Source organism: Chinchilla lanigera, unplaced genomic scaffold, assembly GCF_000276665.1.
Source record: "Chinchilla lanigera isolate Chin_1 unplaced genomic scaffold, ChiLan1.0 scaffold00066, whole genome shotgun sequence".
NCBI classification, from domain to species: Eukaryota; Metazoa; Chordata; class Mammalia; order Rodentia; family Chinchillidae; genus Chinchilla; species Chinchilla lanigera.
Genome location: NW_004955467.1, coordinates 10,899,854 through 10,922,228, shown reverse-complemented (window position 1 = coordinate 10,922,228; position 22,375 = coordinate 10,899,854). Strand labels below are relative to the sequence as shown.

At 42.0% G+C, this 22,375-nt stretch overlaps 2 protein-coding genes across 3 annotated transcripts in view; both read left to right on the top strand.

Moving 5' to 3' along the window:
* Positions 1-3,303, top strand: part of LOC102013156 (NACHT, LRR and PYD domains-containing protein 1-like) — a 44,016-nt gene extending 40,713 nt beyond the window's left edge. Inside the window, exons 12-14 of the mRNA XM_013522040.1 lie at positions 1,029-1,169; positions 2,078-2,122; positions 2,533-3,303. Of these exons, the coding sequence (XP_013377494.1) occupies positions 1,029-1,163 (135 nt within the window). The 3' untranslated portion in view covers positions 1,164-1,169; positions 2,078-2,122; positions 2,533-3,303. The remainder of the gene's footprint in view (positions 1-1,028; positions 1,170-2,077; positions 2,123-2,532) is intronic.
* A 13,168-nt stretch (positions 3,304-16,471) lies between these two features.
* LOC102012845 (NACHT, LRR and PYD domains-containing protein 1-like) overlaps positions 16,472-22,375 on the top strand; it is a 44,231-nt gene continuing 38,327 nt past the window's right edge. Inside the window, exons 1-4 of one of the 2 annotated variants that reach the window (XM_013522159.1) lie at positions 16,472-16,699; positions 17,219-17,405; positions 18,326-18,502; positions 19,962-20,162. In XM_013522159.1, the coding sequence (XP_013377613.1) occupies positions 16,673-16,699; positions 17,219-17,405; positions 18,326-18,502; positions 19,962-20,162 (592 nt within the window). In that variant the 5' untranslated portion in view covers positions 16,472-16,672. Of the gene's footprint in view, positions 16,700-17,218; positions 17,406-18,325; positions 18,503-19,961; positions 20,163-22,375 lie in introns of those variants that run through there. The other variant, XM_013522160.1, reaches the window with a different exon arrangement.

Genomic DNA, 22,375 nt, shown 5'->3' with positions numbered 1-22,375 from the left:
AGACAGAAGGATTTATGTAGAGTCATCAAGGTCAGCACAAACTGAACACCACCAGAGGACAGAAAGGAGGCCAAGTGTCACAGAGACCAGGTGTGCATGAAAAAATAAGGCCAAAGCAAAATCAGAGTCTTGCAGTGCCCGCAGTCCACTTGGCCTTAATGTGGAGTTTGGAATTTTTCCAAGACCAATGGCAAGCCCTCAGAGGATCTTAAATGTGGTGATACAAGACCTGGCTTACTTTCATAAAGATGCTCCTGGCTGTCAAACATGAATGGATGATAAGCAGGCAAGAATGGAGGCAGAGAAATAAATCCAAAGACTATTGCAACACCACAGATGAAAGTTCATGGTGGCATGACTGGGACAGTAGCAATAAAAATGGAGAAAAACTGGTGGATTCACAACTGAAACTAGATGATTATTAAAATCAAAAGGAATATTAGTCTGTGTAAGATGTCTTGAAGTCTATTTTGAGTTAGAGACCCATGCACTTAATGAACTGGTTATATATGGAGAGAGAAAAGTGGTAACATGATACTTAAATTTGGAATCTGAGTGATCCATATATGGTAGTATCACTTACTGAGATTGAAGAAAATGGAGAGCAACATGTTCAGAGGAAGCCTGTGTTGGATTTTATTTGGGAAAAGAGATGGACATAAATTTTCTGTTGATTGGAAATGAGTTGAGTGTAGGAACCACAGTCTTTGAGCTTGAGAAAAGAGGATTTGAATTCAAGATGGGGAGTTGGAAGACAAAAAATACAGATGAAGATGGAAAGAAAAAGAGGTGGCTTAGGAAAAAGCACTAAATTTAGGATGAGCCCTGACTTATCTAGGGGGTGCTCACTACATCCTTATACTTTTGAGTTTGTATATGTGATCTGAAGTTGATCCCTAGAGATGTTCAGTGCCCAAATAAGGATAAGCAGGGCCAAGAAGGCATTGGTGAGGGGGGCAGGTGTGTCAGGAAGTTCTCACTTGAGTATAAATGGTAGCATCTCACATGGTGTCACTTTTGCTCTTCAGGAACTAGAGCTCTGCTATCGAAGCCCCAGACAACCCCAGCTCTTCTCTGAGATATATGTTGGGTGTTTGGGTTCAGGAATCCAGCTGGAAATGAGATACAAGAAAGATGAGACAGTTGTATGGGAGGCCTTTTGAAACCAGGTAAAAGCAGGACAAGTCCAAAATCTTCAGAACTCAGAGAATGAAAGTGAATGTTTGTGCGTGTCAATGTAATGTCACGATTTATTAAGGACAAGATGGCCCTTCTCACCAGGTGCTCCAATTTATACCTGAGTCAGTATTGAGTCAAAATCTTTCTTATGAAATGATGCATAAGGAACACCTGCTCACTACATCCAAATGTACACAGTGGTGGCAGTAACACCGCCTGAGTGCCTGTGCCTCTCTGGGTACTCCCTGTAGCTCACAGTAAATGTAAAGTCTGCTCAAATTCTCAGTCCTTGCTCACATGAGCTCTGCGAACCTTCTTCTCCTATGCAAATAATTGTTTAAGCCCCTTCATTTGTTGTTGTTGTCGTCGCTATTATCATTGATCTTCTTGTTACAATTCATTCATTATTCCCTCATACTAAGATCTGTTTGATCTTTGTTCTGACATCCAAATCCAGAATGTGAATATTTGGTCTGTGAGTACAGAAGAACAAACAAGGACAACGAAGTCAGTTCTGCTCAGAATAAGATGTAGAATAGTTTCGGTTATTTCACAAGGGATTTAGTTAGTTTCTGACCATGATTCAGTTCAGAAGAAGAGAGAAGAAATTTGAGTCTCAGAAGTTCTGTGAAGAATTATTATTGCTTATTTGAAGGCTTACCCAACCTTATTAGGTTATGGTCATAGGCTCTGTGCCTCAATTTCCCCATATACATAAGAAAGTCATTTCTCTAGATAAATTCTAAGTGGCCTTCATTCCTAACTCCAGAGTCTATCAGAATTTGTTGCTTGCCCTCAGATCCAAGAAAATCAGAAGCTGGTGGGAGTTTCAAAGCATATCAGATACACTCAAAATTAGCACTCTCACCGATGTGTCTTCATCTTTCTTTTCCTCCAGGAGACCTGAAACCTGCAGCCTCTCTATTCCCTCCATCTGCCACAGGTCAGTAACAGTTGTTAGAAACCACAAGTGACAGTGGTATTCCTGGGACATTCTGTCGGGTTCTGGAGGGAAGGGAAGAGACAGGAGGCACTCTCACTGAAAACCGCACCAGAGATCAGGCTGGAGGAGTGCATGCCCAGTGGTAGAATTCTTCCTCATGTCCCTTACCCTTGCCCATGGGAACCCTATCACCCCATACACTGCCTCAAGGCCCCATCATAGACCCCTCCTCCCCACTCAGACAGCATCAGACTCCACGCTGCCATGAGTAAAGGCATTGGTGCTTTCTGGTTGTTAAATGTCTTTCCAGAGAGAAAAGGAAATCAAAGATTCAGATAAGGTGATTGAGAAGATAGAGATGTAGGGGATTGGAGGCAGGACCCATGGTGGAAACATTTTGCTCATTCCAGCCTCAGTGCTACTTCAAAATGCCCTAGCCTCGCTGCACTTCGTGGACCAGCATCGGGAGCAGCTGGTGGCCCGAGTGACTTCCGTAGACTCTGTATTAGACAGGCTGCTGAGTAGACAGGTGTTGAGTGAAGAGCAGTACACCAGTGTGCGGGCTGAAACCACCAAGCCAAGCCAGATGCGGAAGCTGTTCAGTTTCAGCCCATCTTGGAATTCTGCCTGCAAAGACAAACTTTATGAAGCCCTGAGGGAGATCCACCCTCATCTGATCATGGATCTCTGGGAAGGAGGTGGCAGAATGTCAGGCGACTCCTAATATCTCAGGAGCTGAGGTCTGAGTAGGTACCTTTGAGTCCTGTCTCTGCATGACTTTTCTCTGGGCCTCCGTTTCTTCACCTACAAAAGTTGCCATCTGAATTTCCCACTAGCTCTAAAGTTAAGACAATACCTGTGCAGAAGACCATATGTCCACCCCCAGGGATGCCTCACAGGCAACCTGATGGCTCCTTTGGCTCTCACAGACCAGATGTCCAGGTGTGATAGCAGCATCTCGAAGAATGTTCATCAGGAGTGGATAAGACTCCCGCAGACCTTGTAGAACAGGGTCTCCTGCCCATAGCACCAAGCCAGAACATTTCCATCCCATGCAGATGGAGACAGGAATATGAAGGACATGGGAGTGTCCATCTCTGCCCAGAGAAAACAGTGAAAATAACATATGTTCTTGGGTGCCATGTTTGGCTACAAATAGAGGGAAAAATGTATTTATTAGTTATTCCATACAACCAAAGTCATACCTGGACTTGGCTAAAAGCCTCTTAATGGAGCAGCATCACATGTATTCATTAAAGATTGCCTTTACAATTAGTTAATCAAGGGATCAGCTACTAATATTCCCACCCTACCACCATAGGTAAAATCAAAGATTCCTTTTGCTTTTCTGTGGTCAAGCACACACCTGCACATGTGCATGCTTACATTTGGTGCTCCAGTAGCCACAAGCTCAAGGACACTTGCTGAAAACAACAAATGAGTTCACAAGTGACGATAGTCTTTAAAAATTGTTTAAGTCACTCCCCATTTCCATTCCTCCCACACACTCACTCTTGTTTTTGATATGTGGCCCATCCTTCACTCTGTGTGTATAGCCATTCTCTTTCCTTGCTACTTTTAACCTGAACTATTTTATTGCTGAAACAAGTCTCCCAGATTTCAGCCTCCAGTCTCTTTCCCGTGTGCCTATAGGTTTGATACCAGAGTCCTCAAGGATGGTGCTGCCATGACCCCCAAAGTCTTCTCCTGCTCAGCACCCTAGGCTTCCATTTAAAGAGTTGCGCAGATGGGGTCTCACGCCAGCCTGAACACCGTGGAGTTGATCATGACACCTAAGCAAACACCACTCATTGTGTCCTACACTCAGGTCATACTTGCTGTGTGTTGTGTCCTCTCTCATCCCACACCAACCATGAAGCTTACTAGCTCCTCCTGATGGTAGTTTAGCATCACAGGACTCCAATCTGCCTGAGAAAAAGCCTCCAACCTCCATAGCAACCTGAGACCTAGCTCATTCTAGAGAAAAACCAGAGCCCACTGTTGATTTGTAGAACATGCAAAAACAGAAGATTGACACAGACGTTCCTGTGATCCAGGGGGCATAATGAGGGTCTTTACTTCCCAGGCTCCCTGAGCCCACTGCTTTAGACCTAATCATCAACATGGCCAGGAAGGGCGAGGTTAATCCAAGGACTCCAGAACAACCCTTTTTCAAAGGACAGCTGGAGGGTACAGCCCCACTTCATATATCCTGTTCCTGGTGGAGCAGCCAACACTCTGAATGGTTCAGGAAAGCATTCCCAAATGCCAAAACATTTCAACACACAAAATAGTGTCACTGAGTAACACGGGTCCTTGCTTCAGTTGTAATGGAAATTAAAAGTGAGGCACAAATTTACAAGTAAAAGTGAGGTATAGGGAAAGTTGGGGGACAGGCAGGTAAAGTTAAGAGCCTTTGTGAGGTTTCTGACAAATCCTGACTTGAAAGAGGCAAACTCCTGCTAGAGAGTGCAATTCAGAAAAGCAGGGGGAACTGAAACACAGGACCCCAATTCACTCATCTTCTCCAGTTAAGTACAAAAGCCAAAATGGGGTCGGGGGACATATCGGTTAAATAACCCTTAGTTATTGCAGGCTGATCAGGCTCACAATCTCCTAAGCAACTGGATGGTGAAGGCTTAAATAAATGAAACAATTGAAATGATTTCAGGGCTCCAGGAGCGACTAACTCTCTCACAGTTTCGATATTCCCTGAGTTTAGACAAAGACTTCTCTGGGCAGCCCGTATTTATTTGGAAAGTGACAGAAAGGGTATAGGGAAAGTTGGGGGACAGGCAGGGAAAGTTAAGAGCCTTAGTGAGGTTTCTGACAAATCCTGACTTGAAAGAGGCAAATCCCTGCTAGAGAGTGCAATTCAGAAAAGCAGGGAGAACTGAAACAAATGAGGAGGATGTGGGAAGAAAACATGGGAATCTGGGCAGAACTTTTCCAAGTATTAATACATTAATACATTAATTTAGGAAAACTATGTTATCTCCAAGAAGGCCTTCAGAGCAGGAGTGAGATACCTGCAGCTACAGTCTCCTCCTTTGAGTTAAGTGGGGTTGGAGCCAGACATCCTCAGCTGTGGCCCTTGTCCTTTGAGGTGTCACAGCTTCACAGGCCTCAGGGTGACCAGTGACTCACAGAGGTTTACTTACTGAGTCCACTGCCCACCTTCAGACAAGGTGCCTAAGCTTCAGACAACCCACAAGTAAACATGGAAAGCAATTGGTTAATATTAAATCCTCCTCAGAGCCACTTTGTAGTGCTCTCCATCAGGGCGATTAGTATGGAAATCTCACTTAGTATATAAAACATATACTCACACCTGGACACTCATGCACTCATATATGAATATATATATGTTCTCTCACCATATTTATATACTAACATATATGTGTATACGTTTTGCTAACTCAGCCTTAAATGTGAGGTGCTGCCACAATTCTCACAAATGTCACCTTCACAAAACAAAGAGACCAAAGAAAGCTTATCTAAGTATGTGCACCTAGTAGTAGAAAGGGACAGTGGCTGAATCGAGGGACTCAGGACCTAAAATTGCCAATCAAGTTATTGCAACTCTCAAGGGAGAAAGTCCATTTCTTGCTATGTAATAAAAGAGGTTAAGGGGGCTGGGGATTTAGCTCAGCGGCAAAAGCGCCTGCCTGGCAAGCGCAAGGTCGTGAGTTCGGTTCCCGGTACCGGAGAAAAACCAAAAAAAATAAAAAAATAAAAAAAATAAAAGAGGTTAAGAGCAAAGACGCTCTAGCACCACCTCCAGGCTCCCTAACCTACTTCAAAAATGTAGCTACCTATCTCCTTATTTCTCTCCTCATTCCAATAAAGTGATTTTGTTGCTCCTTCTAAACTTACATCTCTAAATCTTTATATAAGTTTACAAACCCCAGATAAGATCCACCCTCAACAGGGGCGATAATGGGACCAGTAGAGGAAGGAGAGAAGGGAAAAGGGATGACAAAAGGAACAAAGATGTAGAATGTACATGTACACACTTCCCACTAGGAATATAAACATTATATATTATACATATGTGCTAATAAACTATACTAGATTAAAATAAAATAAAATAGAAAGGTACTTTAGCTTGGGGAGCTGATAAAGAGCAAGCTGACCCCTTAACAAAGAAAAGTAAGAGAAAATAAGGAAAGGATTCCATCTGGAGCAACTGAAGTGGACACAGTCTGATGAAGAGACTCAGTCTGGCCTGTTTAACAAGACCAAAAGGACCCATTTTATGGGCTTCTGTGGTAGACTGGCATCTGGTTAATCATTATCTCAGTCTGGGCTTCATAGCTCTGGAGCAATCCTTAGAAAGTGAGGAGCAGTTTGCTTCCCTTGAGATTTTTCTTGCTCGGGAGGGTGATCTCATGGGGTTGGGGGGTGATCTGTGAAACTCCGCTTTTTGTGGAATCCACACGATTATAGGTTTAAGAGGATGGGTGGAGTCTCCTAGACAGTGCTGTGGAGGTGGGGGTGGGGGTGATCTGGAAGTAAAAGCTGGTCCCTGAATGACCTCATAAATCTTTTTTGTTGTTGTTGGCTTTTGTTTTTTGTTTTTGAGACATGATCTTGCTATGTAGTTCAGGTTAGCCTTGAGCTCACTATGTAGTTCAGGTTGGCCTTGAACTTATGTCAACCTTCCTGCCTCAACCTCCCAAATGTTGGGATTAAAGTGTATGCCCCCATGCCAGGCTGTCCCCGCAAATCTTTTCCAGCTATCCTTTTTTTTTTTTTTTTTTAAAGAATAAAAGAAGGATAACATAATAATAGGGGGGACTTAGCAAATTACAGACAAAATGGTAGGAAATTATCAATGGTTATCGTTTTACATATTATTGTCTACAAAATAGTTTCTCAGGAAAACAAATAGACAAATAATAGTGAGTTACAGACAAAAGAGGTAGGAGATTATCAAGAGTTGTTGTACTATACTTTGGTATCTTCAAAGTGGCTTCTAAAGAAAATAAATAGAGCTATACATGAGTGACCTATTGAAAAATCATTAACTATTCTCAATGGTTGTTGTAGGAGACACATAATAATAAACATACATCCATTTATGAAATAGGATAGGAACATTACAAACTTTACACAGTTATGGATAGATTAGTAGGAAAATATCAATGGCTGCTGTAATACGTGGTGGTATCTTCAGAGTGGTTTCTCAGGAAGACAGAGATATGCAAGAGGGACCTATTAAGGAGTTACAGCCTAAGGGTTGTCAAAAATAGCATATTACCTCCTCACCAGTGACTCCTTTCACTGAGGTATGATGGCTGGAAGGAAGGCCAGGATTGAAAAGAAGGACCGAGAGACTTGCACCTGTGTCTAGCAACAGGCTGTTTTCTTGTTCCTCCATAGTCATGATTACCCAGGGCTTCTCGATGGAGATGACGGTCTGGCCAGAGGGAGAAGGCAGACCATGCCCCAAGCCCTCTCATTCCTGTTGGACTAACTGGTAGCATGGGTCTGAGCTCTGGTGTCCCCGCAAATCTTGAAACTACTTTAGATACTCTTAACTTAATGTCCTCAATCTTGAAGAGGGTTGAGACAGAGTAGGTAAATTTATATGCTAAAATTAAATGCTGTATTTAATTTTAAAGAAAAAGGATAAAGAGCTCTCTGAGCTTCTTTCTTATGCTATTAGTAACTATTTTATTCTATGGTTACACTTTCTGGTTGTGTGTTTGAGACCAAGTAGGCAAACCAAATTAACCTCCTTTTTACTATTAAGGTCAGTCACCTTCCTTGGGGGTTACTTTTGGGGACTCATGAAGAGCTTCTTCCTCCCTAGTTATTTTCCTCTAGCATTGGGTCATCTGGAGGGTGGGTCACAGTCTTGGTTGGACATATGACTTCACTTGGAAGAATAGGGAAGTCTCCTTTACAGTGACTTTCCTTTTTGAAGAATGCACACAGGCTGGGATAAACTCTGGTCTCTGGGGTCCCTGCAATTTCTCTCTTTAGGAGGTTTGGCAACTCATCAGGTTGCAGAGCTCTTTCAGGGTGTCCTATCATCGCCTGGATTGTGCTGAACTTGGAGTGTAAGGACCAAAATATTGATTATTCTCTTAGTTCTTTATCTCTCTTTGCTTTGTTCTCTAAGCCTTAGTTGCTGAATAACCAGGAGGTCAGCCATACTATTCTAGAAGTGAAAGCATTAAGTGCTAATATTTTTTTTTGGTTGGTATTGAGAATCAAACTCAGAACCTTGCACCTGCCAGGCAAGTGCTGTGCCACTGAGCTAAATCCTTGGCCCATTAAGTGCTAATATTAACTATCATAATTTCCTCTAGATACTGGGAATTAGTGTCATTCCCTATTGGTCTTATAAATGGTGGTCCTATCATCTTAAACTAGTGTTTATGATGTCTGCTAGAAGCCATACTCATGAACAATGCTAGCAGACAACAGTTATAAATTTTCACAAGGAAAATATAAAATAAGGATAATAAAAACAAAACCAATTCAGTTAACGTGATAGTTTAAAAAACATAATGGATCTAATTTGGTCAGAATTAAAGTCCTTTTAAGTGGAATGTCTTTGCTTACATATGTGCTCTCTAGGTGGTAAATACTGAATTCTTTAGTAATTGGAGTGACACTGTCTCTAATGCAGTCTTTATGCACATCTAATTATCATAATATGATTAGAAACACAGAAACATGGACACAAAAAGCCTATTATTATAAACAATTTTGGTTTGGAGAACATCAGTATGACAAAGTCTGTATGTAAACTTTGTAATTTACTAGACTTACATATTTGGGAAACATAAATGCACTTAATGAACAAAGTTAAATGAAAAATCAAAGTACTCCATGTATAATGCATGTATACCCATTCATCAGCTCTTAGGCAGGACAGAAGGACCTAGAATTGTCCAGTGACAGTCTCAAACTTAAAATGATCCCATATGGCACAATGACGTTTTAAGGTAATACAGTGTACACATTTACTCTGACACAGAGTTGTCTATTTCCTTAATCTCTTCAGAGGTAGCTTTGAATAAATCCTTTTTTTTTTTCTTTGCCAAAATAAATGGCCTCTTTTTATTATGGACAGTTAAGTTAGATAGAAACTAATAGGCAGAAGAATCATTATCTCATTATCACTGAGATAATGATTAACCAGATGCCAGTCTACCACAGAAGAACTTCTACCTAAGTTAGATAGAAACTAATAGACACTGGGTCCTTGTGCCAGTTCAGTTCAGAAGATGAAGACACATCATGACTGTGCTTGGAAGCAAATCTGAAGAGCACCAGCCCTCAAGATGGAGATGGAAACCCAGGCCTACAAGCCTCTTTAGAGATAAACAGCAACTTGAGATTGCACTGTGATTGGCACCACCTGGTCCAGGAGCCCAGCTATGCATCAGACACACAGACAGTTGTCCAGAACATTTGGACCCACACCGCTATAGGTAAAATAACTTCCAAAATGTCAGATGTCAGATGTGCCAAGTTTGTGGTCTCACAACATCAAGGAATGAAGTTGCAAATCAAAGGAGGAAGATAGATTGGAAATAAGGGGAATAGCTCTTGGATTTCCAGGAGGAGTCCTGAGTGGGTGGTCACAGAGGCCCTTTGTCAGGGAAATTTACACAGCAAAATCATAGCATAAGTACAACAATAAATCTATAGGATTATAAGATTATCTATAACTTCTAATCCTAGAAAGAACAAACGCATTCCTGGAAAGGGATGGAAGTATTATTATAGACAGGTGAGTTAGATAAAAAGTATGTGCAGTCAGAGAGGGATTGGGCCCTTGAGAAATTCAGCTCAAAGATGAGAAACACAAAGACTGTAGCTGGAGGTGAATCTGAAGAGAGCCAGGCCTCAAGAAAGAGATAGCCAGGCCTGCAAGCTTCCCTCGAGATAAAGAGCAACTTGAGATTGTACTGTAATTCTCACTATCTGGTCCAGTGAGCCCAGACAAGCATTGGACACATAAGTGGGTGAACAGAACAACTAGACCCATCCCTTTCCAAGAATGCCTTAGATCTTTCCATATATCCTTGCTTCATGACTCATTTCCCTTTTGGATCAATAGTAGCTAAGAGACTATATTTGTGATCCTATAGGTTGGCTGCAGTTTGGCCCATGTTGAACCCACAGTGTGATTTTGCTGTATAAAATACCCTTGACAAAAAGCCCCAGTGGACCCACAGCAGACTCTCCTGGAAATCCTGGAGCTATTCTTATTATTATTATTCCCAATAAAACTCTCTTAACATCCTTCTTTGGTTCCAAACTTCATTCTTCAATTTTGTGATATCATGAACTGAAAACACCTGACATCTAATAGGTTGGAAATTATTTTAGTCATCGCACTTTGACTTGGTCAGCAGCAAGAAAATGAACTTGAGTATATGAACCTGAGTGGCCAGTAACAAATGGGCATATACATTGTGTAGATAAAATAATAATAGCCACCTTAGTTCCCTGAATCCCAAGAGTAACCCTCTGTGCATAAAAAGATATTCAGACTCCCACTCAGAGCAGATGCCTACCCTGGTGGCACCACCTACCTTCTCACTTGAAGGAGCAATTCTCTGTTTCTCTGCATTACAATAAGCTTGCCTATACTTCTGCACAGCTGCCTATGTGCCTTGTCTAAATTATTTTATCAGAGACACAAAGGATCAAGGATCAAGGGCTGCTTCCTCATGGCATCAGGAACCAGCTTCCCAGTGACAGACAGGAGTGAGATCTGTCCCATGTGACTTACTGAGGCCGGCAGGCTTACTGAGGCTGAAGAGCTCCCAGACCAAAACAAGAGATTGCTCAGTTTCCCCAGCTGACCAACTCAAAGATGTGTGTGCTTTCCTGTCTGACTCATTTGGAGACATGCCTCAGCTTGGATATCTGCCCTAATCATGAATGCATAGAGTTGGAGTAGAAGAAGGAGAGAAGTAAAAGAGAGGTACAAAGGAGACAAAGAAATCATAACAAAAAGTTGTACTTTTAAGAACACTGCATTTTCCAGAACCCAGTGGAAGTTATCCAATGTGATCCATATCAGCATTCCTTTGGTTAAATTTAGGATCCTTTCCTTCCAGACCCATCACACCCAAAATTCCTCAGGAATATTGAAAGTCTAAATAATGGCTTAATTGAGAATGTAAAGAGCAGGAACCTGATCCTAAGACAAAGAAATAGATTGAGAAAATGTAAAGACTATTTAAATAACCTCTTCAGGAAATAAAAATAACTGGGATCACACCTGGGCTACTATACTTTTGGGGAGTGGGTATATATTTCCCTGGATTTCCAACCCTTCAAAAGAAGCATAAATACTTCTTGTTCCATGAAACAATGCATAGCATTACACCCACACTCCACCCTTGAATGTGTAATAAAATATCTGCCTAATAAACATGTAATAAAATATCACACCTCTCATTGACACGATCTGAAAAATCTTTCTCTGCAATGGGTGTAAGGGAACCTGTGAGGCCATTCTTGGCTTAGGGTGAGTTGAGTTCCTTATCTCAGCTTCAAGAACCTCCTCTGATCCTGTCAGGTTTCAGGAGTCCATGGAGAGAATGAGGTGTCTACCAGCCCACATGCAATGAAGCTCTTAGTGGCTGGGAAGGGCTTGTGAGTACATATTTTTTTAAGTCTCAGGACTGAATACAGCCTTGCAGCAGAAAACATATGATTTACCAACAAGACCTGTGAGAAAACTTGAACAAGGCACTGTCCACAGACAGTATCAAAATGTTTCAGGTTGGTGAGAATAGAGAGGAATTATATCCGGCCCAGAAAGAAGTTTCTCCAATCCATGCAATTCAACTGGGTGAAAAATTTTTAACATGTTTTCTTTTTTCACTTTGTCTCTTTTTCCTTACTTTTTTCTAATTTTGCTTGTTTTTAATGCTTTTATTCAATTTTTATCTCTTACTGTCTTCTCCACTTCATCTTTATCTTGCTTCTTTTTTCTTTTCCATACCCATTTTCCTTTATAAAATTATTTTATTAATTGTAACTGTAATCTCTATTTTATATTATTTTAATGCTTTCATTTCTATTGTTGATGGTGGTGTGTGTATTGGTTTTAATTGGGTTCTATTATATTTGTATGTCTGGTTTGATTGTGTACTGGCATTGTTACTGCAGTTTGTTTTCTCTTCGCTGGAGATTAAGCCCTCAAAGGAAGACTCTCTCACACATAAAGAAAGCACAGAGTGTGGGCAGACATAGAGACCCCACCCACCCACCCACCACAGTTATTCGCATCAAAATGAGAAGCAGCATGGAAAAACACAGAGACTGGCAAGAACATCAGCCACACACTAGGGCACCCAGCCAGGATACATAGGATGGACAAGTGGGACTACAGCATGAAATTGTGAGGCACAATAATAACATGACCCAACAGGTGGAAAGATAGGTCATCCAGCATTGTGCTTGAGAACAAGGACACACAGAATAGAAGCAGGCTGGTAGGGCTTCCCCTTTTCTCTTTTTTTCTTCTTTCTGTTTCTGTTTCCTTTTTTCTTATCTTTTTTTCTCTTTTCTAAGTGGCTGGAGAGAGATCCAACCACAGAAAACTAAATCCCATCCCTCAAACCCAGAGACCAAGTTCAAATAATCACTTGCTTACTCTTTTATTCTTTCTCTCCATCCCTGTTCTCTAGTTTCCCAAAGCTTACATGTCATCTTTTGTCCTCTAGCCTGTCTTCTACTTTCCTTTCAGTTAGCTTTGTCTTATCTACTACCTTTCTTAAATTTCTCCACCACAGGGTAAAACCACTCTACCAAGGGGAACCACTTTGCGTAGAAGCTTCCAGTTTATGACCAGTTCTGTAATATAATTGTAGATTTTGTTCCCATGGTTAAAGGTACAAAATTAATAGTTACCATAGTTTGTCATTGTCTAAGCTGTGCTTGATGATATTCTTATTGCTAATTATATTACCTTAGCTAGGGTGTCATTTCTGTTTTAACTGGTTGTTCTCACTTCTGTACCAATGCTGAGAAGTTCTGGGGTAATGACCTTACCACACTCCAACACCACAGAATTGGGAACTGAGCCAAACAGATATCAACATCTCAATCTTAATTAATTGGGAAGGTAGGATCTTGGGACAGTCACAAACCAAGCACCTCCTACACATAGAAGACATCTTCTGATTATCATTATTTGCATATGATTAATCATTATTTGCAGATGACATGATACTCTACATAGACGACCCCAAAAACTCCAGCAAAAGACTTCTAGATTTAATAACCAAATTCAGTAGTGTAGCTGGATACAAAATCAATGCCCAAAAATCAATAGCATTCATATATACAAACAACAAACTCACTGAGAGAGAAATTAGGGAAACCAAGCCCTTCACAATAGCATCCATAAAAATGAAATATGTAGGAAACAGTCTAACAAAGGAAGTAAAAATCTACACATTGAAAATTACAGTACCCTGAAAAAAGAGATCAAAGAGTATATCAGAAAATGGAAATACATTCTTGCTCATGGATAGGAAGAGTCAACATAGTGAAAATGGCCATACCCCCAAAACTGATATACAAATTTAATACAATCCTCATAAAAACACGATTAGCATTCCTCACAGATCTAGAGACAACATTCCTATAATTCATTTGGAAACAAAAGAGATCTAGAACAGCAAAGGTAATCCTTGGCAACAAAGGCAAGGCAGGAAGCATCACCTGACTTGAAATTATACTACAAAGCTACTGTGATAAAAAGCAGCATGGTACTGGCAAAAACACACACCTGAGGATCAATGGGACAAATTAGAAATGCAGACACAACTATAAACACATTCACCCATGTTATCTTTGACAAAGGGAGCAAATATGTTCATTGGAAGAAAGATAGCCTCTTTAATAAATGGCACTGGAAAAACTGGCTCTGTACATGCTGAAAACTAAAACCAGACCCATGTCTAACACCATGCACTAAACTAAAGTCAAAATGGATCAAAAGTCTAAATATTAAAACAGAAACACTAAATCTACTGGAAGACAAAGTAGGTATAAATATTGAAGACACACAGGTAGGCAGAGACTTCATGAACAAAACCCAGACTGCTCGTGAAGTACCTCAAAGAATCAAAAACTGGGATTTCATCTTATTAAAAAGTTTTTGCACATCAAAAGAAATCGCCAACAGAGTGAAAAGATAACCCATAGAATGAGAAAAAAATCTAGCCAGCTGTCCCTCAGACAAATGACTTCTACCTAGAACATATAAAGAATTGAAAGAAGTCAGGCCCCCCCAAATTCAAAGACCCAATACAAAAATGGGCATCTGAGATGAACACACACTTCTCAGATAAAATTATACAACTGGCAAATAAATATATGCAAAACTATTCAACATCATTGGCCTTTCGAGAAACGCAAATTAAAACCACATTGAGATTCCATCTCACCGCAGAAAGAATGGCTATCATCAAAAAATCAACCGATAACAAATGCTGAAGGGGCTGTGGGGAAAAAAGAATCCTTCTCCACTGTTGCTGGGAGTGAAGACGGGTGCAACCACTGTGGAAATCAGTGTGGAGATTCCTCAAAACACTAGGATTAAAGTTCCATTCAACCCAGCTTTTCCCTTTCTGGGTATTTTCCCAGAAGAATTAAAATCATCATAACACAATGATATATGTACACCCATGTTTACAGCAGCACAATTTGTAATAGCTAAATCTTGGAAACAAGCCAGATATCATCAACCAAGGAACGGCTAAAAAAGATGTGGAATTTTTATATAATGCAGTACTACTCAGTTATAAACTAAAGTCAAAATGGATCAAGGCTTTTATAGGTAAATGGATGCAACTCAAGACCATAGTCATAAGTGAAATAAATCAGACTCGCATGTGTAAATATCATATTGCCTCCCTGGTGTAAGAAACTGAAAGAGTAAATAAGATCCAAAATCTACAATAGGTATTGTGAAAGGGAAAGAAACCGCTCAAAGGAATGAACAACTGGGATGGGGGAAAGGAGAAAAGAAGGAAGGGAAAGGAAAAAAATATGCATACATACACACAAAATAGCTAAGATAGTTATACTACAAATTTCTTTTAATTCACTGAAGGGAATGGTTTGTGCTTATACTGTTTGATCAGTCTTGCATGTCTATATCTTATAATCTGGGCAACTACTCTGAAGATAACAATATGCAATGTACTAACCATTGGTACTCTCCTACAATCTTGCTTTGAAATTTTATACCATTGGTTTTATTATTTTTTTTCTTTAAAATAAAAAAGGACATTTGCTAAACTGAATCCTTTTAGTGAGTCATATCCCCTTCAATACATGAGTAGACTGAATCACACATTTAGTGAGAGGGTAAGCAAGATAGAAATTGAAGCTAATCAAGCCTGGAGCCCAGGCTAAATCAAGGCATGTGCAGAAGCTCCTTATTTCACAACAACTGGGAAATGTTATTCTTCAACCTAAATTTCTCAAGTTCCTCTAATTTGAAAAAAAGAGGAAGAATGTCTGTACTTGTCTCTCTCAATGCCTGCCTTTGTGGTGATGATCCAGGGGCTGTTCTGCTTTAGGAGGACATGTTTACTAGCAGATTGCTAGGCCTCCCACACAGACCCTGGGTCTGGGACACATATATCAGTAGCCCTCACACTGTGGCAGGATGAGCAATGAGCCACAGGAAATCTCCCAAATCATCAAGGCTGGAAAAGGTGCTCCTGGCCTGATTCTAATATTACTTACTAAGGTGACTGTAATAGTTGATACATTGTGTCAACTTGAGAACTGAGAAGTTTAGAAGCTTAACTAAGTGACTCAGTGGTGGGGCGGGGGCACCAGGGTCTTCACTTTGTAAACATCTCAAGCTTGTGGCAGAAGAGGGCACAGAGATGCTGTGGGTGGGTAGCCGGCATACAATATAAGGAGAAAAAGAGGCTTGCTTTCCCCCTTTTGTTCTTGCTGCTTTTGCTGTCTTCTACCACCATGGACTGTTGCCCCTGTGCCATGCCACCCTGCCTTGGAGCCAGCTGATTGCAGACTGAAACCTCCACAAACTATGAGCTCAATAAACCTTTCCTTTCTTAATTTTGGGTCTTGGGTATTTTGTCTCAGCAACAAGAGAGAAGTAACTAAGACAGTGGCCTAGGGGGGTCTTACCTATTTTGAGAGCCACAAACTGGTTCCCTAGACCCTGCCTGGATGGTCTACACCCTGGCTCTGCAGACAGGCTCTGGGGAATGGATTACAGAGTAGTGTACATATCTGTATGCTGTACGTGTGTGCTCCTGGGGTTTCACAGCCCTGTCCTGTCCCTTCCTCTTCTCTGGGCACACCCCCTTGAGCTTCATCTGGACGACTTCTTCTTGCAGTGCCCAGCTCAGACTGTTCTCCCTGCTTGCTTCACAGGGCCAGAAAATTTCTCAAGGGCAGCCCTGAGCTGAGTTCTCAGCTCTGAGCCCATCCCCTGCATGGTATCTCTCCTCACTTCAACTCCAGTGAGTGCTGCAGCTCAAGAGTTGATCCCAGAAGACCAGGTCTCAGAATATGGGAGAATCTGAGGAGCACAGAACAGTGAGTGTCACTCATATCCCAACTCCTTATTCTCCCATTCCTCCGTACCCCCACCCCTCCATTTTCCCATTATCGCTTCCCATGAGCATCCTTCTAGCCCAGAGCCTTGCTCCTATCCCTCAGCATCATCTGGCTCCTTTTAGGGTATACCATTCCCCTAAGGGCTCCTCCATCCTCTGGATTTTTCTACCATTTTTCTCTCCCTTACTGCTCCCAATACTAACTATGGGTAGAGAATCCAGGATTTACAAAACTAGGTTCTGAACGCTAACTATGAGTTTACCAGGCCAAGAGAAATGATCTGAGAGTTTTGCACTAGGGGATAATAAGGGCTGAGGCAAAAGGAGATCCCTGTCCTCTGCCTGCCTGATACTTTTCACCTCCCACTCACCCACCACCCCCATGGACATTCCCAAGTCTCCTCTGCCTAGAAGAGGAATAGCCAGCAAAATCCAGCTTCAGCTGGCCTATTACTTAGAACTACTGAAGAAAAACGAGCTGAAAGCATTTCACCTTCAGCTAGGCAACACAGCACATTTTGGGAGCTCTTCCAAGACTACACCAGCCAGTCCAAAGAGAACAAGTGACAAAGTCTCAGTGGCTCAGAATGAGGAGCAGCCGGACTGGGCTCTGGGCCTCTGTTCCTTGGAGAAGACGAACATCAGTCTGTGCACCAGTGACAAGGAAGTACCATACCTGACAGCAGGTAAGTAGACAAAGGCTGCATACATCCCCACAGGGACCCCAGCACCACAAATGAGCCCTCCTGCCAGGCCTTTCTCACCAGTAACTTGAGACTGCTCATTCAAAGGAGCATCTATGCCCTAGACTAGGCTGGAGCTTTGTGGGTTGCTGTGGGGCCCTTGCTGGGACCCAGAGCCCCACATCCTCTTCTAGTCAAGTGCATTTTCAGGCCCCGAGGTGGTCCTCACAATGCCTTGGAGGAAGCACTGCCAAGACTGGAGATAAGAGAGGGTGCCATTAACAAAGGCACTATGAGGGATGTGCATGTTTCAAGCCCAGCTCCCAAGAGGAGAATTTGCTCCACATTGTAGTTATGACCACAGACTTGGGAGCTGGGCAGAGGCAGATCCAAGTCCTTCTCTATCACCCTGAGCAAGTCACTTCACTGCTCTCTATCTGTGTTTCTCCATCTATGAAGTGGGAGAGTAAAATCCTAACTCCTTGAGCTGTGTGAAGGTTAAAAGTGACCATCCATGTTAAATACTTAGCAGTCTGATATACAGTAAATGTTCAATACATATGTGCTCTTGCTATTGCTGCTGTTGATATTATTACTATTCACAGCCCTGGTAGGAAGTAGTTCATAGCCTCAAATAGGAGAACAGAGGCTCAGAAAGTACTGGTAATTTGCTCAGAGAAATAGACATACTTATGTACATTTCCTGGACCCCACATCACGACTTTTTGCCAATGTCATCTGTAAGAGTATCGTTCTCTGGATGTACCTGTGAAGGAGACTGTGGAGTGAGAGTACGTCTTCCTCCTGATCTCTCACAGCCTAGACAAAGGATGTGTTTAATACAAAGAATCCCAGCCTCAGGCCCCTAGCTCCTGATCCTTCCCCTCTGACAAGATCCCAACTTCTCTGTCTCCTTCCCATAGGCCATGATTTCTCATTCCACAGCTCCCCAAGTATACCCAACATGGCATCCCCCAGCTGGCCAACCTCCACAGCAGTGCTGAGGTTCTTGGGTCCTGACTCCTTGGAGAACCCTCTGGACTCTCTGGAGAGAAGAATTTTCACAGGGCTGCCTGACATGTCTGGACACCGCCTGAGAGGTGAGGCTTGCTGACTTGTGCCAAGATGCCTGAATGGGGCTGTAAGCCAGCCAGTGAGTCCCTAAATGTAAGCATATACTTACATGAGCCCTAGGATGAGGGAATGCAGAGGAAAAATAGAGAAGAAAGGATGGGATGTGAGAGAGATAGGGCTAGAAATGACTTTTCAGAGAACTTCCTGTGCCAAAACTACTTCCCTTCCCATTTCACATATGGGAAACTGAGACACATATGTGGGTCTGGCAATAAGTGTTATCCAGCTGGGTTCATGTGTGACATGGTCCTTATCCAGGCAGAGTACACTTATAATTTTGATAAGTGATGAATACTTCTGGGGTCACACTGGTCCAGAAGTTCCAGGAAGGACTCAGTTCTCCAGATGGATGTGAACAAGAGGCTGGACTTATTCCTGAGCCCCAGCCACTTCTCTTTCCTGACTTCCTTTATTTTCTCCTCTGTCATCTCAATCACCCAGACTACAAACTTCAGCCACACCCTTGCCTCTTCCTCTTCTCATTGCCCTTCAAAGTGGCCACATCTCCCCAGTACAGAAATATAAGAGAGACTAGCTCATTTGTCCAAGCTCACATGCACTTACAGGCAGAGCCAGGGCTAAAATCTAGAACACTTCATGGATGGGGAAGTAATTCCCTCTTCTAGCTTGCTGCTGCTTTGTGAGAGTCCCACTCCTGCCTCCCCTCCTCTTTCACTATCTTCTGAGCATGCTGTTACCCTTCTAGTATTATAGCAGTGGTGGCTATAAGCTCAAACTCCATTGTTCTCAAGTGTCACCCTAACTAACTTCACTTCTTGCTTTGTGGTGTGGAGCACATATCTTCAACACTTCTCCCTTTAATGTTTCTCTTCTAAGCTTTCATAAAACTTAGTTTCTACTCCTTGGACCATATCTCACTCCATAGTAAAGAATTTGCACCCCTTTCAACTTCACACAGAAAAAAAATCATTTACAGATGGGTGTGGAGGCACACCTATAATCCCAGGTAGAGGCTGAGACAGGAAGATCACAAGTTCAAGGTCACCTTGAGAAATTTAGTGGGAGCCAACCCTAAAATTTAAAAATAAAACAAAAATTTTAAAGCTGGGAATGTAACTCAGTGGCAAAACACTGACCTAACATGTGTGAGTTCACTCTCCAGGAGCACACACAGAAAACTATCCTCCTTAGAATGCCACAGGAAACTACTTCTTATCACTCAAAATAGGGACCACAGCCACACATGTGATTTGTCAAAATCTTTCTATCTAATGTACACTGCACTCCCACAAAGAAGTTTCAGACCATCTACTAAGAAAACAAAACTACCTCTCTCTTTATGTGACTTTTAAAATAAGATTATTAACAACTATCTCATGGGATTTGGGGGCAGTTCAAAATAAATGTGTCTGAAATAATGGATCTTCTGTAACTAGTCATTTCTTTCCTGTCATTTCCCCTAAGAAAACCATCCTTCACTCTGCTACCAAGCACTTCCAAGTTCTCCAGACCATACGTCTCCAAGTCAGGCATCACCCAATCCTCCTCTAGCTACAGCGGTGCTGGGGAGCTGGAAACCTCCGCTTCACACTGACCCAGAGCCAAGCAATCGTGTACTTGGGACCGAGTACACGATGGATAAAACCACCAGAAATTATTGCACAGGTGAGGCCTTGCTGAGTTTCTGGGGATCTGGGGAAATCCAAAGTCATGACAAAGAGTCAGTGCCCTGTGGGCCGGGTAGGCAGGTTGAGCACAGAGGTAAACTTCAAATGGCTCTATAAAAATTCTGCAATTAGAATCTGTCCATAGGACAAAGATATTGCTTCCAGAAGGTTTCTAGAACTAAAATGCAGGTGCCTTCTCCAGCACAGGAAATGCATCATCTGGTTCAGTGAGCATGGCATCAGGCTAAGGTCAGGAAAGCTGGATTCAAATTCCACAGAGCCACTCACCACCACCTTCCCTGAGGACCTAGAGGAAGTCACATGTCCGCAAGCAATTTCTGGAGATCCCACTCTGTCTCAGGCCCCGTTTCTACTGCATCACTTGCACATTCTACTTAAATTTCACCACCACTCCTTGCGGAAGAGACTGTTATATGCCACCTGATGACAAAGTTGAGGGCCAAAAAGATAAAGTTCACACGTAGCGTAAGAGCTGAAAATCAGCCTGCACTCTCCCCAACATCACAACCCACACCTTTAACCCCTCCATCTGACTCCTCTGTCATCTGGGCAACGAGGAGAGACATACTGAAGCCCCAGGCACACAGGGTTCTGATGTCAAGGTCTTAACCCTGAACTATGCTGCTCCTCAATGCTCGAAGATGCTGCCTTTAAAATCTGAGAGATGCTGGATTAAAAGGGTCCCCTCCAGCCCCAGCTAGGGGTAGATTTGTGAAATTTACAGTCCTAAAATGTGGCTCAGACTCAAAATACGCCTGTCAATTGACATAATTAGTCACACTACTTCTCTTTCACAAAGAAAGAAGGTTGGGAAGAAGAGAGAAAGGGAGGAAAAGAAGATAAATGAGAAGGGTGATAGACATCTTACAGAAACATACAAATGGAATGACAGTCCTGGAAAGTAATAGCTGCTGTGCCTGGTGGCACATGCTTATAATCTCAGCACCTGGGAGGCTGAGGCAGGAGGATTACCATGAATTTGATGCCAGCCTGGGCTACATAGTGAGTGCAGGGCCAGCCTGACCCAATCTCAAAAAACAAAAACAAAAAAAGGAAAAAAGTATGAAAACTATGAAGACAAATTAGTTGCTATAATTAAAGATTCCACTGACTCTGAGAATTCTAGCAAGTAGAGGAAAACAGATGGCTGTCCAGGGCTGGCACCCAGCACATCTAGCAAGCCTCCTGCTGTTCAAGTTTTGCCAACACTGTGTCAGGTGCATACCATTAAAATTGGGATCATGTGAGTTTTTCATGTACCACTTAACCCATATCTTAGTTACTTTTCTTATTGCTGAGACCAAAATACCCTACATCCAAAGTTGAAGGAAGAAAAGTTTTTTTGGCTCATAGTTTGTAGAGGTTTAAATCCATAATTGGTCGGTGCTAAGGAAGGGTGGCACAGCAGAGGGGCATCAAAGAATGGGCAGGCAGAAGGCAAGCTACCAGTGACAATAGCAACTTCTTTCTGTCCTTTTATATTCTGTCGAGGCTATCCACCCTGAGGGTACACCCAGAACTATGCCAAACCAATCGATGGACTAATTTAGTAAACACATATCCTAAATTCCAGCATCACACACTCTAGATCCAGAAAACTCTGAAAAGCCCCATCTATGACTACATGAGGCTATGGGAGGACATCTAGAGATAAGCCATAACAACCCATTTATGCTAAAAGTTGCAATTTTTGAATTTTTGCATGAAATTCATATATGTTACTTAGGAAAATCAGGGAAGAAAATTTTGAAGAAAAAATTTTATTGTGTGCCATTGTTATGTGCCATTCCAAAAATAGAACACTAGGCATAAAATGATTCATTCAAGATAGTAAAAAACAAAATGCTTTTAAATCTGTCTTGCTTCAAGATTTAGAAATGTGTTTGGTCAGAGATTCATCAAAAGTAGAAGGTTTTGGAAAACTTGGCACCTCAGGCAAACAGGGCCTGAATAAGCCAGGCCAAGGCTATAGCCCTAGATGGCTATCCTGCTGCTCTAAGAAGATATTCATTTGGCCACAAATGTTCCCACAGGACACAATAAAACCAGATCTGTAGATTAAATTTCAGAAGTGAAGCCACGCTCAGAAGCCACAATCTCACAAGAGGAATAGGTATAAATTGACCTACACTTCACACTCCATGCAGATCTTCTGAAGCACACCTGCAAAAGTAGGAACCTTGCATTCTG